Source organism: Chelon labrosus (genome assembly GCF_963514085.1).
Source record: "Chelon labrosus genome assembly, chromosome: 7".
NCBI lineage: Eukaryota > Metazoa > Chordata > Actinopteri > Mugiliformes > Mugilidae > Chelon > Chelon labrosus.
In genome coordinates, this window is record NC_140343.1 from 26677308 (window position 1) to 26695607 (window position 18300).

At 41.3% G+C, this 18300-nt stretch overlaps 1 protein-coding gene across 1 annotated transcript; it reads right to left on the minus strand.

Annotated features, from left to right (window-relative positions):
• Positions 1-1695: 1695 nt before the first annotated feature.
• On the minus strand, positions 1696-17579 carry LOC311490353 (low-density lipoprotein receptor-like; the record flags this gene model as incomplete). The annotated part of the gene is made up of 12 exons (XM_084547801.1): positions 1696-3303; positions 4136-4284; positions 4856-5017; positions 5127-5268; positions 6443-6582; positions 6814-6932; positions 7122-7337; positions 8779-8953; positions 12320-12445; positions 12523-12642; positions 17121-17492; positions 17558-17579. 12 exons carry the CDS (start codon positions 17577-17579, stop codon positions 3268-3270), a joined length of 1779 nt encoding a protein of 592 aa, XP_084403927.1. The 3' UTR covers positions 1696-3267.
• Between the last annotated feature and the right edge of the window lie 721 nt (positions 17580-18300).

Here is an 18300-nt window from a genome sequence, read left to right on the forward strand (position 1 = left end):
CCGGCCAGACTCTCTGCGAAGTCAGAGAGTCTGGTATCCAGGCTAGTGTCTAAGGACCACACCAAAAACTTCACCGCCTTCTCCAGCCTGCTTTCGTATGCAAATTCAAAACTAGAAACGGCCGTGTTGAAATGGGCAAATCTGAACAGAGCTCCGATATTACGTAATAGGCGCCCAGCCCTTTTGGATACACCCTCTCTCATTTGCATGTTCCAGCCCACTGTAAGGGCGGAGGCGTTAGCTAGCTAGTCCCAGCGACAGCTAACCGCAGTTTCTGTCAAGAGGGATACGGTATGTCGGACTATGCGTGTAATGTTCCAGGATGTTTGGGGCAGGTCAAGACTCTACACAGACTTCCCCAAGAACTCAACTGTCAGCGGGAATGGTTGATGTTCATTTACAACCGCGTTCCACAGAGCTTCAACCCGAGGTTGGTAGTTTGTTCTGCCCACTTCACCCCGGAGTGTTTCTCCAACCTCGGACAGTATCAAGCCGGCTGTGTCGCCGGGATAGCTCAGAGGGTAGAGCTGGCGACCCATGTGCCGAGGATGAGTCCTTGTTGCAGCAGCCTAGGGTTCGAGTCCGACCTGTGGCTTTTTGCTGCGTGTTATCCCCTCTCTCTCTGCCCCCCTTCCTGTCTATCTTCAGCTATCTCTATAATAAAGGCAACAAAAAGCCCCCAAAAAATATATTTAAAAAAAAAAAAAGTATCAAACCGGCTTTGGCTCTAGCTTCAGCCCGGTGGATTAGGCCAATCAGCTTTCAGGATATGTGGGCCAATCAGCCTTTGGGTAAACTGGCCAATCAGCACGCAGCTCATTTCATTATTCATGAACTTGCTGAGTGGGCGGGAAAAACAAACTGTTTCATTGCAGGGCTTATTTATGACCTTGTATTAGGCTCTCTAGCAGTGCTCCTGGGGCGTTTTCAGCCCCACAAATTTACATATGCCATTATTTAGGCTCAAAGATCAATTCCTAATGGTCAAAAAATGTGTTCTAGGACCCCTTTAAAACCGGTGTAATGTGCTCCCGCCCTCTGGTCCGCGTCAGCACTCGTGCAGCTGAATTCTGTAGTAATTGGAGGTTAGAGATACCTTTTTTTGGGGAGACCAGAGAGCAGGGCATTACAATAATCTAAACAACAAGAGATAAAAGCATGCATCAGTACCTCCGTGCTGGCCTGAGAGAGAACTCAGTATAGCTCAACTCAACATTATTTATAGAGCACTTTGAAAACAACCAGCTGAAATTAAGTGCTGTTCAAGTAGAATTAAAGTAGAATGAAAAACAAAATAATAAAAGCAATAAAAAGAATAAAAAACACTGCAAGTACGAAACACGGCAAGGTCACATGCTGGGTAGAAAGACAAGGAATAAGAAAATGGGTTTTAAGACAAGTTTTAAAAATGAAGTGAGGGGGCTTGTCTGATGTGCAGTGGTAGACCATTCCAACAACTTTTTTTCTTTGTAAACCACTTAAATAAATCACTTGTCTGCCATCTTTTCTCAGTTACATATTTTATCAACACCAGGTGATCACTTGCCTCGCCCACATTCAGTTAATATCCTGATACTTGGATTTACACAGGGATTAATCAACTATAGACGTCCACTCCTGGAACCGATGAGAGTTTATAGACTCGGAGGAAAACATGTAACACGGACACATAAATATGTAGGAAAAACAAAACAAAACATATAAGTACTTTATTTGATTCATTTACAGTTTTAACCAAGGTCCAAATACAGTGCTAGAGCAATCGCGATGCCGCCCAAAAAAAATAAATACCAGTCACACAACTCAGCAGTTTCAGCACGCACTTATAGATTTTTCTCCCATTTAGATATTTGTCAGTTCAACATTTCTTTTAGACTTTCACAAAACAAAAACAGTCGGCTCAATGCAAAAGCAGACCTCCAGGAGACGCTTCACGAAAGAAAACATATTTGTACCCACTATCGTACCAGTGTTGAAACAGCATGAAAACACCAAACTGAACAAATCCTCCCACTTACACTTTGCTCCCACTTACAGTACAATATTATTGTCTCTAAACCAGCCTGGCTTTCTTGGATTGGCTTTGAAAGATTAGTTTGGAGGAAAAAACATTTGTTTTCTTACAGTTAGCTGAGACACAGTATGAAGACAAAAATATGTTTAGTTTAACACAAAAACAGAACAAAATGCTCCCTAATTAACATGTCTTCAGATTATACTACTCCCAGAAAAGAAATACAACAAATATGGTACACTTAATGCTAAGTTAACTACTTGTTGTGATATCAGCCTAAAACGTGTCTAGTTACTAAACGCTTCAGCTATTATTTAAAATGAAATGACCAAATACAGAACAGAAATTAACAGAACTATTAGCCACCACCAGTTCTGCATTCACAGCCTAAAAACAAGAAGATACATTTACAGGCACTTCCTCTTGGTCAGAATTTTTATTTATTTATTTATTTATTTTTTAAGGCAACTTAAAAATATATACATATGTTTCCAGCGTTAAGATCCCGTGTTCAGTAGATAAAAGGCAACATTATTAATGAAGCACTACTAATCTGACTGTCTGTTCACAGTCTCATACTGATAAACCACGAGTGTAAAAATATCTTCAATGTCCCAGAAACAAAGTGAAAGAGGAAGTGCATCAAGTGTTTTTCTCACTAAGCTGATTCAACATTTTGTCTAAAAAATTTAAAAAAATGTCAGAAATTCAGAATCACCTTGTTGCTTGTTTTACATTTACATTTACATAACAACAAAATATGGTACCGTTGGACAAAAATCAACCAAAATGTTTTTTTGGTCAGTCTCCTTAATAATCATTTCAACTCTAAACACATTGCACTGCCAGCTGTTACTCCGACAAGCAAAATGCTCGATGAAAAGACATTAAACAATAAGGCATTCAATTGATTTGTGCGGATATTTACGGAAGACAAAATTAGATTTGAATCCTTTCACTGCTGTTCATTGCATTCCTTTTTATTTTTAGAGTAAATAAACAAGACGTAACCTACAGTACAGCCGCTAGGGCTGAAAGTAATACCGTTCTAAACTGAGAGTAATGACCGATGGCATCCCCCGTACCGTTTGAATATTTACCACGGAGTCATTACTTAAGGGATTTAAACCTGTACATGAAGTTGGGACACAGAAGGGTAATGAGCCGGTGTTTGTCTTCTTGACATCCTGTCAGCTCCGAGGTCACTGCGGGGTTGAAACATCCGCAGGAGAAGCCCGGTCAGCTGACGGCCTTCATTCATCATCCAAGTCCAGCTTAAGCAGAGTTTCCTGGCGGCGGAGAAAGCACGGCTTAGTCAACATACTGTACACCATAAGCCACTGACCTGCTGGAACCTGGACAAATGGTGTTTATCCGAGAGGACGCCAGAATGCATTTTAAGAAGAGGTCATAGCGTGTCCAACTGATAGTGAACTTTTGAGTCCAGTGTTATATTCATCATGTATTTCTTAGGTAAAACATTTGATAACAATGTTTTCTAATTTGTAAGAGTAAGTAGTAAGAGGGGAGACAAAGGCAGTTTGTAGTGTGCTACTGCAGAGCTTCTGCTGAGCTCAAAGTCTAGCACACTGCCTAGTTATTTCCTGTAAGTCTCTGGAGGCAGGAACCAATTTTGAAGGTCCAGGCTACTAAAGGGCCTCTCTACTACGCCCACACAATAATATTTGCAGTAATAACAGCCTTTTTTAAAAAAAAATTTTTTTTACCAACTTTTATTTTTTTAGGTTTGTTTTTCTTTCTTTGTTTTTTTTGAGTGTGCTTCCTGCTATTCTTTGGACTTCCCACTTTCAGTAAGCGGTCACACATCACAAACAACCATTTCTTTCTTCCTGGACAAGAAACACAAGGGGCAGGGAGATATATATATAGGCCTGAAACTGAACCTCGGTAGTATGCAAAGTATGCAACATTAAAAGTGCCTTTCATCTTTTATACCGTGTTACATTTTCTCCATAACGGCAGCTCATAAAACTGGCAAAAAAATCAACACCTCTGTAAAACGGATACGTAATCGAGTGTAATCATGCGGCAGAACGAACGCCACCTCCTGTCTGAGCGTGAATAAACATGCTTGTGTTTGTGTGTGTACATTTCTCTTGCCTTGATCAGATATGCGTTTGGCCCCTGAATGGCGAGCGGATCTTGGGACTCCTGGAGGGAGAAGCCCTGCGCCGTGAGGGACCGGGAAGGCCTGAACTCCTCTCTCCACCACCACAGAGCCATTCCCACTAGCAGCACACCGAGCAACACTGGCAAACACACAAGAATTCATCACTCTCTGGCAGAGGGTACATGTTAAGTGGCTGACGTCAGCTTTCTGCATGGTGTCACCTCCTTTTTTAGTGCCGACAAACAAGACGGCAGTGGGTATGACTAAAAAGGAGTTGGAACCACTTGTGGGAGAAGTCTAAAAAGTAAATATGCTGTTTATGCTTCCCTTCTTTTAATATTTTAGTAGTCTGCATGCACATGCGGCTGAATGACAGATGCAGACTGCTGCATGCATGACTCAGCCCTAAATGACCCTGTTGACACCAGGCTCGGCGCTATAACGCCTTAAGTACATCCTTCATCTCACAGCAGTTACACATTAAATCCATGGCGTGAAGGAGCTTTGAAACTGTTACTACGGGGACTCTCAAGGACGGGATTAAATCAATATTTATCTTTTATAGTCAATATTTGATGATGAGTCATTTTAATTGAGCAATTAATAAACTGACACCGAACCACAGCATTTCTGTTTGCCTGGTGTCAACGTGTGCCAAGGTTGATAAAAGACTGAAATGAGAGATTGTATTAAGAGAAATTATTTCTTACTGATAAGAGAGATGATTCCAGTGAATGTAGGGTCAGATAAAACTGACGCAGGAAATGTGCAAGAGATGGAAGGATCACAGCTGAACTTCAGACTCTCAGGGAGCAGGTCGACGATGCACCCATGCTGGCACACCCTCCCCGGATGTCCACATGTGGATGACCCTTAGAAGAAGCAGAATGAAGAGTCAGGAACAAGGGACTCTACAAACTGAACCAATTTATTATGATTTCTGAAATTGTAGAAATTACTGATTTCACTGGCTCATCATACCGTTTGGCTGAAGAACAGGCTGAATGATGACCACACCACCCGGTGAGGCGATGTTGGACTGCAGGACTTGGAGGTCTCTTCCGTTGTGCTTATTTGATCGGCAGATGGAGCGAGTAACTTCTTCACTCCAATACACAAATCCCTGAAGAACAATATACAAAGACAGTGGCTCGTTTTTATGGACACTGAGTTTTGTCTCCACATCATATGTCACTGACTTAGAGACATATGACTGTTATTATTGCAGCACATGAATCTTGCCTTATGCTGCGATCACACAGCGAGTGCCATAACAGTTACATAACAGCCAGGTATGACCAACAACATATAACAAATCCACATACACATACCCACACTCACTCACAGTCCTTTGCACACACTATGCTGCTAATCAAATGTTTACAATCAACCTAACTCATACTCTATTAATCTGCTTATTAGTCAACATCTGTATTTAAGTGCATTGTCTCCCAAGTGTATTGTATTGTTTGTCTTTGTACGGTTTTGATTGTCTACATAAGCTTGCACATGCGCATTAGTCCTATGTCCTCATGTAGCTCCGTGGTCCTGGAGGAACGTCCTCTTGCACCTGCTATATAACAATAAAATTGCTAAATGACAATAAAAAAGACTATTTTGACCTTTTGAAGTGTGGCTCAAGCCCTCCTCGTTGGATGTAGTCCTCCATTTAAAAATGAACTGATGAAACAAACTCGCGTGACTGGTTGACCCATCACTGCACAAAAAAGTTTAACCCAGCACATCCTTAATGTTTTGTGTGAAAAATTAATTAATTCATTTTCTTGCTTGGGGCATGTTTTTTTTATATAAAATGAGTTGATCAGATACAGTCTACATCAAGATGTGTGTCAGTCTTTAAACACTAACAAATAAGGGTCTTACACTAGCAATATGAAGGAGATGTCTTGATATCATGGGTTGGAGAAGAGGACGTTTATGGTGGCTGCTAAGACAAAGACAGAGTGAAAGACAGACTGGCCTCAGTGGTTTTCGCCGCGGTGTCTTGTGTTTGGCTGTGCAAGCAAAGATGTTGGCATATTTCCCAAAAGCCAAGTCAGACCATTCTGACAGAAGTGTAGCTGCCAGCTAGACATCTTTTGAAAGTGAGCGAAAAGTGTAGGGGCGGCTAAATACCATCTCACTTGGTGTAAGACTTTCTGTAATTACGGCGGTCTTTGCTTTTTTATTAAACTCAACAGTATTTAACGATAATAAACAACAACGTTTTTTGTCTAGTTTATATCATTCCATTAGTCACTGGATGACAGCACAGAGATGAAGTGCGATTGTCATACCTCAAACACGACCAGTCCGAAGGACCGGTCCAGATAGCCGTTAGACTCTACCACCGTTTTACGGTGACGACCTTCTAGATTTACTCTGGAGATGCTTCTCGTTCCCTGGTCATACCAGTAAAGCAGCTGGCGAGGCATATCTAGGAAAAAAAACGTACATTCAAATTTCCTGAAAAGATCAGTGACAGTCAGCGCTTTAACTTCTGCTGGACTTGCGTAACATGTACATCTACACACTCATGCTGTTCCTCTTCTAAGGGAGAAGCTGGCTTTCACAACAACCATAAGGACAGGAAATTAATGTTCAAAATATTACTGCTGGTAATTTAAAAATCACAGAAAGATCATCTGCGCAAAATTTCAGAACATACCCAGAGAGAGGGCAGCAGGGTGACGTATGGATGCAGTGACCACAGCGATCCTGTCCCGGCCATCCAAGCCGGCTTTCTCAATCTTCGGGGTGCTACCACACTGAGCCCAGAAAAGAAGCCTGAGAAAAATAAAAGCACCTGAGTTTTGACGTTCTGTTTTTAGTTCACATTCTTTGCATCTGACACTAACCTGTATTTTTTATTTTATGAAATATGTGAAATACGTATTTTAACAGTTTGTGTTAAACATATCTTGTTTAGTCATAGCTATCTTTTAAAATGAAATGTGAATGCCTGGGTGTATCTACCCTCGGAGAGGATCCACAGCTACTGCGGAGGGTTTATCGAGTCCTCTGATGAGCTGATGCTGAACCGGACCGTCCAGCAGGGCGACGTTAACGGAACCCCTCTCCATATTGGTCCAGTACAGAAGGTGGTGGATCCAGTCCACGGCCAGGCCTGAAATTGAACCTCGGTCTTTCAGCACCAACTTGGCTCCCTCTGGCTTTCCATCCATGGAGATCCTAAGTAACATCCAGAGGAGAAAATCGGCATAACATTATGACCACGTTCCTAATATTGTGTAGGTCTCCCTTGTGCCTCCAAAACTGAACATGGGCCTTCTGAGGGTGTTTGTGGTATCTGGTAACACAATGTTGTTGGGGGCCTTTGGGTCCTATGGGTTGAGGGGAGGGGCCCCTGTGGATCATCCCACAGATACTTGATCAGTTTGGGATCTAGTGAATTTGGAGGCCAGGTGCCGTTTTTCATGTTTTTTTTGTTTGTTCCTAAAGCGTTTTTTGTGTGTGTCCATGTCAGGCCGCATCCTGCTGGGGATGGCTGCTACCATCAAAGAGTGTCATTTCCATGGGGTGGGGGTGCCTGGTCTGTAGTAACATCCACATGGATGCAGGGTCAAAAGTTTCCCAGCAGAACACTGAATTGTCACAAGACGGTCAACATTATGTACTTCTCCTGTCAGTGGTATTAATGTTGTGGCTGATCAGTGTTTCAAGCCGAGTTCAAGCTTACAGTCTGCCTGTCCTGTCAGAAAATCCTAAACTTTAGCCAACTTTTGTCTCTGGAATCAATTAATAATGAGCTTTCTATTGATAAAACCTGTTAAAGAAACACTGTGAGCAGGTTTCATTAAAGCCACTATCTACACTTTAATCTTCTTACCCACAACATGTAGTGGAAAGTGGAAAAAAAAAAATGTGTTGTTCAGCTAAGCGGAAAGATATTTGTAGCTGCACCAAACAATGGAAGTGGTCATTATAGTATAGAGTTAGACGGTGTTGTTTAAATAAGGAGATACAGCTAGACATTCAGTCTCTTCCTTTAGTCATAAGCTTTGTGTTATTAATGCATGACTGAATAAGCAGAAGTAAAGAACAGCCCTGTCTGTGTGGTTAAGAACCCACTCAGTGAAACTTGTGTGTATGTATACAGTGGTATATGCAATTTCCTCACAGACAGGGAAGTCATCGTTTCACTGATCAGCTAAAGCCCTAACTGATTAGTAAACATGTTAGTGTTAGGATATCGCATTTTGCTGCTTGTCTTGGTCAGTCCACCATTTATTATTTATTCATACCCATATGTACACTGTGCTAATATGTGCACACAGTATGTAGCATGTTGCGTTTATGAATTTCATGTGGTTTTAACCTCTTATTTATTTTATTTTCACACAAAGTTTTCTGTGCCGACCCTGGCTCTTAGCATTCTGTTTAAAGTAAGCACAATTTTGGAGGTTACACAAACACACAAATAAGAGAAATATAAAGAAATTATAAATGAACAAAAATCCCCTGGAATCCACAGAACAAACACAGAGTAAATGACATCTGGGTTATCTAGAGTATAAATACACATAAAAATAATGTTTAAATGTAGCTGCAGGCGTCATATCCTTTGAGATTCACTTTGTTGATAAATAAAGGATTCTCTTATATTTGTTACCTATATATGGAGCCTTCTCTGCCTCTTGGGGACCAGTACAGTGTGTGGTTAGAAGCCGCGGCCGCCAAGGGCCCCTGCCCTGGTAAATGAGTGGCCAGGTCCTTGTATTCAGTACTAGAGATGCTCTTCCATTGTATTCCTTTGGCAGTGGTGAAAACAAGCTGAGCCTCATCCCCTGGAAGGACACAAAAAAAGCAACACTGTTCATCATAGAAAGAGAAAAGACTGAGATAAGGGAACAACTCAAAAAGTTAGTTTTACCCTTTTTCTAAAAGGTGGTTTTAAGAGTAAACACAGTATCTTAAATCATTTTAGAATTTTATTTGGTTAACAAGATTTAGCATCAACACATGAGGTACTCTCAGTGTTTAAGGGCATGAGATGGCCCTAAAAGGAAAAATAAACTAAAATGTTATCAGTCGGAGTGTGCATAATTTCTGGCATATGGGATTGTCTCTGCACAAAGCTCTAAAATTCTAAAGAGATCATAATTAATTGCTGAGCAAACAGAAAGTATGTTACACAATACCACAGAACAATAGAAATTCCAATAGACACAAGACTCCTGATGATAAGCTAAGAGCTCGTTCAATAAATATGTCTCCAGTGAACTGACGGATTTGAACAAATATGTTTGCACAGCCAGACTTTGTGATGTAATGCAGTCAGCATACTTCATTAACCCCAAACTGGGAAATTTCACTGTTGCAGCAGCAATGTACAGGCACTCGGCATACCATACAAACTAAAATAAGCAATGCACATACAAGAATAATAAAATATTGAATAATAAGAATGAAACTGCATTGAAATAAAATGGAGTCACAACCAAACAACCGTGTGCAAAATGTGCAGTAATAATACAGACTGATGGCTTGAGGCAGGAAAGATTTCCTGTAACATATCTTGAGACATACGTAGTTGTCTGAGTCTCTTGCAGAAGGTGCTCTGTTATCTATTATCTGATGGGTAGGATAGTCAGGGTTACCCATGACTGAAAACAGTTTGTTTAGTGTCCTCCTCTCCACCACTACTTCAAAAGTTTCCTGTCTGCAGCCAATGACGGAGTCAGCCTTCCTGATCAGTTTCACTGTTGCAGCCCCCCCAGCAGATCACAGCAAAGAAAATGGTGCTGGCCACAACAGGCTGTTAAAAGGCCTCTCGCTGAACACCTCTAAGGACCTCAGCTTCCTCAGGAAACTGCTGCAGCCATTCTTGTGCACTGCTGTGGTGTGGAGGAAGGAGGAAACAAGTGCATTTACCGGACAACAGAGCTCAAACTTGACTTCTAATACTGATTGAAGGGTGAGTCAGACAGTGTGTTATTCTATTGACTTCTTGGCCAAATACCACAGTTGCATGTTCAGCACCGTGTCCAACGTCTGAAATACTTCTTCATTCTCATCAATTACGTAATACTATCAGGAAGGCGTCTGACGGGTCCAAAATTCATTCTTCAGGAAATGATCGTGAACAAAGAGTCCTGCAGACCGTCTGACTGCCACTGAGCCTGACCTCTCAGCCTTATGGAGTCCGTCTAGGATTATGTGAAAATGGAGAAAAACACCCAGATAAACCCTGAAAAAACAGAATACCACAAGAGACAACTGTATGCTCACATACTCATTGCATCAGTTGGGGTTAAATAACTTGTTGCCAGCTGAAAGATAATCACCCATGCAGTAATTATCCAATAGGGGGCTCGTACCTATATCAGGCATGCAAACTGGTCAGGGGTCAAAAAGGTGAGAAGAGTGCGCGAAGAGGGAAATGGCCACGAACCCCCCCCCCCCCCCCCCCCCTTGGTAAACAGAGATTTACAAAGACAACAGACTACAAATTCACTAATTTTTACCAAAAAAATAACTGTTTTTCCTCGGGCCTGAAGGGCATATTTCACTGTCTGAATGGAGTTGAATGTGCCAATTTTCATGTTTCCACTTCTTCCGTCAATAATCTCATTCATGAGACTGAACGAGGATTCAACTCTGGGGCCGTGAAAAACAGAGAGATTTCCGGCGTCTGAACGTCTTCTTTTGCTTCTCCCTTGTCTAATGAATTGCTGTAACGTACTGCGGTATTGATCGGTGACGTGCATAGCGCTTGCAAGTGGCGGGTAAAGCCTGTGCATGTTTAATAAACACATAGGGGCTACGCATGGGGCTCTTGACAACACATTTCAATATGTGTTCGCGTCTGTAAATAAAGTCAGCGGTTATATATACCGTATTTCCTCTAAATAGAGGCCCAGGCCCTTTATTGAAAGAGGCCAGAATTAGAGGCAGGCCTTAATTTCTATTTGAGCAAAACGAACTACGAGTAGAATTAATAAAAACAAGATTTTGTGTCTATTTGAACCTATAAAATACTAGGTTCATTTATTGAAAACGTTACAGTTAACCATACATGGTATGCATACAGAACATTAACAACAAATGAGCGGCGCGACCGCGGTCGGAGCGCACTGAGGACAGTGAGTCCGCTGCCGGTCGGCAGTCGCGCCGGGAGCGAGTGGGCCCGTCCCTCCCCGCACGGAGAGAGGGCGCAGTGAGCACTGATTCCACGACCCCAGGGAAGCGGTGAGGTGAGATGCGGGGGGTCGCTGTAAAGCTCGCGGCCGGAGCCGTCGAGCCACCCTTCGCCCCGAGCACTTACAGGCCGCGGCACCGCCACGGAGGAAATGCGCCCGGCGGGGGCCGGCCGACGCCGGGGAGAGGTCCCGCTGAGGGGATCCTCCCACACCGTGCCGCCGAAACCCTGACCCGCCGAGATGGTTCTAATAATAGCCCCGGCCGCTATTAGAGGACCGGCCTTATTTACCTCCGCTGACAGCGAGGAGATCGAGCCAATGTTGAGACCGGCCGCAATGGAATACAGAGCCAATCTTAGAGGATTTACGGGTATCATAGAACCATTATATTCTTATATTATTAAAATATCTTAAAATAAAAGACAACCGAGTAGGCTACCCCCCCCCCCTCCCCCACCCCCCCCCCCCAAAATATTTTCTCCTCGGATTTGCACGAATCACAAAAGTCACCCCAATTTGGATATGAAAACGGCGAATTTCGCTGAAAGGTGAGGAGTTTGCATGCCTGTATATGGTTAGTTAAATCCAGGTGGTGACTTTTTTTTTGGCCAGACAGTGTATGTATAGTTTTACCTCAATTAAAATATATTCACGTTACAGTTACATAAATAAAGATCTTTTTATTTCTTTAATTTAAGGTATTCACAACCAAAGTATATATTAATAACAGGCCTTTACAAAGCAGTTTAAATAGTCACCAATTAACTGAAGGGGAAGCATTAAGATGTGCCTAGATTCGCTTGAGGTTTAATAAGTTAATAAGAGATAAGAAATGAATGCTACTTGCTTTGATGGTATGACAGCAGTTAATCATTAGCATGTACTTGTACACCTTGACATAAACATGAAACAAACACTAAATTAAAGTTCAGATGTGAACACTGAGCATTTAACTGTGCGTTCATCTTTTGTATTGGCGGTGGCTGGTCAGTGAGATACTATGATGCTCACCTTTGGCCTTGCACACTCTTGAACTTGGATCCACGTGGTAGTCTTCGAGGCAGTCACATGTGAGGCTGCCGTTTCTGTGGACACACAGCTGATCACACGCGTCGCTCTCCAGGCACGTGTCGACCTCTAAATGAACAGGACAAAAGTTTCTCAAGGACACAGGGTAGACGGTTACCTCACAGCAAATTAAAAAAAAGGCTTACCCTCACAGCGACTGTCCTCCACCAGCCTCATGTTGTCAGGGCATTTACAGAGGAAACCCATGGGTAGGTCCTCACAATGATGAGAGCCGCCGCCATTATTGACCTGGCACTCGTTCTGATCTATAAGATTAGACATTAAATCAGCAGCGGTTACACACCAGGTACACACCGTGCTATTATTGCTGAAAACAGATTCATGGTGATAGCATTGCTAACACGTATCCACACAAAATAGCGTCACCCAACCGCTAACTATGAGTGAAAGAAAAGTTTTTGTGTTATCATTCATATTCTCTGAAAAATGGCCAAGAAATCATAAATTCTGCACGGTATGTTAACTAAGGCAAGGCAAGGCAAGGCATTTTATTTATATAGCGCATTTCATACCAAGAGGCAACTCAATGTGCTTTACATAAGTCATCTAGCTAGGTGTAAAAATGTCACACACAATATATTTTTGTTGGGGGGGGGGGGGGGGGGGGAATTCCATCCCCAGCATGTGATCTCAAGGGAGTGTCTGGCTTTTGGCCTGGCTCCATTAACATCGAGGTAGACAAGTTTTGTAAAGATTTTTAAAAAATAAATAAAAATTAATGAACTTATTTATTTAAAAACTAGGGGTGTTATGGTACGCATAAGTCACGGTTCGGTATGTACCTGGGTTTAGGGGTCGCCATTTGGTACGGGTTCGGTACGATGGGGAAAAACAACAAAAACTCACACATGTAAGACTAGCTTTTTTTTTCATTTATTTTGAACAGACTGAAAAAACTAAAAACAACCTCCTGTTATAAAAAGTAAAAAATAAAGGTAGTCAGGTAGCAACTGGCAACTTTGGTAACTTCATTATAACTAACATTTTCAATGTTGTATTTCACAGTAAAATGTAAACAGTGAACATACTGTCACTTTAGCAATATTGTCAAACGAGTCAAATATTTCTAATAGTACCAAAACTGAAAACCGCTTGAAAATATCACAGAATAAAATAATGAGTGTGTCCTATGTGCATTAGCACGTTTGATGTGTTTCCAGCGACTCACTGCACCTCCGTGTAACATCGGCAGCAGACGGTCTTTGTAGGCTAATGACGTTTGCTGGCCGCTTTTAGGCTCGTTACTACCACCTGGATTGAAGTGAGGACTCGACTTTTTCTTTCTTTCTTTCTTTCTTTTTAATATTCGCCGTATGACTGCGTGGACCGAACCGTGACGCCCGTACCGTGACACCGAGGGACGAATACAAATACTGTTACACCCCTATTAAAAACCAACATAACACTATCATTAAGTGCATGACCTGAAAGAGGCGCCTTCTTATGAAAGGGTCATACAAAGTTACATTTTACTTGTACAATCAGGGATGATGATTTAAAAAAAATAAAAATAAAAATTTGGGCTCATTTAAAATTATTGAGACTGCTTTGCTAAAGTGAACAACAACCCATGCACAGCTCACAGTTGTCAGTCTTTGACTTACTAATGCTGGCTTGAACAAAACATTAAATGACTTTCGGCTTTGAATAACTCAGCTTCAAGCGCAGGTTGTATTTAGTGAGCTGTGGAGCTGTGTGTGGGAGTATAAAGCTCTCGGTAAAGCAACAAACAGCACAATGCTGCCCTCTGCTGGATGGCCGGTAGACCATCAGCACAAGAAATAACTGCATTGTACCAGAGCCCGTCTACTCTATGATCCGTTACTTTTACATACATATGATAAAAGTAAAATATAAATGAGAATACTTCAAAGTTTTACATCCACTCCATGGTTAAGTGTGTACCATGGAAAAAAATAACAATTACCAAATACTACAAAACTGCATATTTCTTTCTATGTTTGCCACGCCCTTCAAAGAGATGCTACCTAGAAGCGTGCTCATTTCATGGATTGCTTCCTCCGTTGGGAGTAGCTGTTCAAAACATGTGAACACACTTAACCAACACTTGTGCTTTCAGGTTCCAGTTTCAGTGTTGGGAGTAACGCATTACAAAAGTAATGCAATTACTGTAATGTATTGCTTTTTGCTGTAACGCGGTAATGTAAGGCATTCCAAAAAAAAATTGGGTAATATTTTACTCGGTACAAAGGTCAGTAACGCGTGTGACAATGCATTTTAACCCGAAATTAAGTGCCGTTTTGTTTTTATACTATCGCCAATAACACCGCGAGACCAGCAGAGGAGAAAAATTCCGCGCAAATTGAAAAACGTTTCTTCCTGTACGGCTGAAGCAGGCTCGATGTCGGACAGTAGCCCGTTTTTAAGCTTTGTCCACAGGTGGCAAGTAACGAAGTACAAATACTTTGTTACTGTACTTAAGTAGATTTTTCAGGTATCTGTACTTAAATTGAGTATTTATTTTTCTGATGACTTTTTACTTTTACTCCCTACATTTGTACACAAATATCTGTACTTTCTACTCCTTACATTGGAAAAACTGGCTCATTACTTTTTTAACCTCCATGGATGACAAGACGTGAAAGACGTGATGTGATCGGACGTGACTAGAGCAAGACCTTCCCCATCTATGGCCTTATTTGAGAGAACTGGTCGATGTTGTCGGCTCCAACAATGATTCATGGTGAATGCGTTGTGTCTTGAGCCAACCTAAACTCCACCAGCTTCTGGCGTTCAAGAATTCTCTGTCTAATCCAGTGGTTCTCAATTATTTTCTGTCCAATCTACTGGTCTAATCTGAAAAAGAATTCAGGTATGGTGTGGTTTCTGTTGTCATCATGCACAACTTCCTAAATTTACCAGTATTGCACGATATCACAAGTGGTTTCTGTTGTCATCGTCAGCTTTTTGAGGATTTTTATTTTTTTTTTCATAGTACATAGCTAACGCTAGCTAGCTCTCGGTTTAACAAACAACAACCCACTGACCCTTAATTTATTATTAAAAATTAGATGCTCATGCAGGACCTCTGGTCAGGTCCGTCTAGATTATTCTCATAAAACTTTTTTCATTTTGCAAAATTCCATTCATTAATGGCAAAATCATTTTTACTTTTTACTTAAGTACATTTCAAAGCCTGTACTTTCTTACTTTTACTCGAGTAAAGGAGTTGGATCAGTACTTTTACATTTACCAGAGTATTTTTTTGCACAAGTATCCGTACTTTTACTTAAGTACAAAATTTGCCACCTCTGGCTTTGTCCCAGCACCCCTAAAAATAAGAGTTGAAAAAAAATTGGTTGTTTTATTTTGAAAGGGTTTTTATGATACGATGACATAAGATGACAAAAAATAGCACAATCAAAGAAAGTATGTGGTTTAAAAATAATATTTTAACGAGGAAATGCAGTACCCCCCTCAGTGGTATGATCCACCTCTCTCGTTTACCCCTCCCTCCCCCAGCACGCAGCGCGCACACACCTTATGTTTGGCTGACCACCTGAGGGGCGTGGCTTCTATAAGTTACCAAACGATCTATTTACTTTATCACTCAGCACCAACACATTACAGTCATTAGCAACAGCCCTAACTTTTACTGTTGTTGTTATTGTTCAGTAGGAGTTTACTAGCTGACGTTTTTCTCTCTTTGGTAAGCTAATAGTGCAGGTTGTCAATCAACCACTGTCCACAGTTTATATTAAGTTTTTGGTTTGTGTGCATATGTGTTGATGTTAAAGCCAAGGTTTAAGACTAATACTGCCCATCTACAGAGGACATTTACAGCTTTTGCAATGATCTTTGGTACCTTTCTCTTTTTCGTTGAGGAAAATGTCGTCCAAACTTATTTAAAAAAAAAATTTCAGCATTCTAATTACCTTACAAAGATTGGGGAATTAAAAAAAAAAATTGTGATTTTTCCTGGTAGTCAGGAGGTTAGCTTGCTCGGGGTTGCTTTTTTGACGTTTATTGACCTTTTTGTTTTGCACTTATTGTTCCTACCTCATCTTCTCGTTTAAATGCAATTTCTTTTCTTTATTTTGTAAACTGCGCCTATTACATTCTGTTACTTCTGTTGTTAGCCTTAAGCCTAGGAGCATAATAAGATACATTTAGAATAAGTATATATATATAATCTATATATATATATATAGATATATATATATTTCCATTATTTTGGTGAAAGTAACTTAAAAGTAATGCAGTAGTAGTGTAATGCATTACAATTCAGAGACAGTAATATTATAATGTAACAAATTACTTTGAAATGACAGTAACAAATAATACATAATGTATTACGTTTTTGAAGTAACTTGCCCAACACTGTCCAGTTTATCCAATGGTGCCTCATTTTGTGCACTGATAAGAGTCCAATTTAAACCACTGCCACAAAGCAACAAGATCATATCATTGCAGTCTGTACAATTAAGGTTTCCCTTATAAAAACTGAACTGGATGTGAAATGTTATTGCATAATGTTTATTAATCAATATATTCTGAACGTCATATATCCGACACCTCTAGTCCAGGTGTCTCCTTATATGCAATGTACATTTTTTTTGGATTGGTGTCTGTTAAATGAATGCTTTTGTTTTACTTGATATATACAAAAGGTTCAAAAAGTGAAGTGATATAACAAAAAAACCACAGTTTCTTTAGTTTGAGTATTTCTCCATGGAAGTGCAGCCCGAATCGTGTTACTTACCACAGTTGTCTTCGTCGCTGCCGTCAGAGCAGTCTGGCGAGTGGTCGCACCTCCAGGATCGGAGGATGCAGGTCCCATCTCCGCAGTGAAACTCTGACACTGCACATGGCGAAGAGGTCTGTGCACGGGCTAAACCACACAACTCCTGGGTCTCATCCCGTCCGTTTCTGCAATCGGCCCTTCCGTCACAGAGGCTGCTTCTGGGCAGGCAGGCGTCTGAGGGCCCGCAGGAGAAGAAACCAGCGGTGCAGTTCTGACAAGAGGCCTCGTCGCTCCCGTCGCTGCAGTCGTCCACACCGTTGCATAAGAGACGTGTTGATATGCAGCGTCTGCTGTGGCAGGCAAATTCATCTTCCTTACACCACACACGGCCTGTTAAGAGACATGGCTGCAAGTTAAAGCTGCTTCACTGGACACTTCCGGAGACTAAAACATACCAGAAACATCGGGGCTTTCCATTTTCTACCATACAACCAAGACTAGGAAAAGTAATTTGTCACTTTTTGAGTTTAAAAAAAAAAAAAAAAATAGAGAAAACCACACACACACACACACACACACACACACACACACACACACATATATACATATACACTACTCACAATAAGTTAGGGATATTGTTATTTACATGAGTGCTTTTCCTATTTGGTCTGAATTTTAATGAAATAAGTAAAAGTTCCCTTTGATATTACTAATAATGAATGAGAAGAAACACCATTTTCATTAGTTTAATATTTATTACCCCAAAAATTTAGACAATAACAAGGATAGCCCCAAATAACAATAATTGACAATGTCAGTAGCGGGTGTTTCCACCATTTGCCGCAATGACAGCTTGACACCGACGTCTCATGCTCCTCACTAGCCTCATGATGTTGTTCTGAGGCAATGCGTTCCACTCTTCCACAAGTGCTACACGCAGTTCTGCCAGGTCACGTGGGGGTGGAGTACAATCATCCAGTCTCTGCTTCAGCTGGTCCCAGACGTGCTCTATGGGGTTCAGGTCAGGGGACATTGCTGGCCATACCATATGAGGCACTCCGGCTTCCTGAAGTCGAGCTGTGACAATTCTGGCACGATGTGGTGGAGCATTATCATCCATGAACAGAAAGTTGGGGGCGTGCTCTCGGAATTGGGGGATGATGATGGGTTCTATGATGTCTCTGAGGTAAGAATGTGC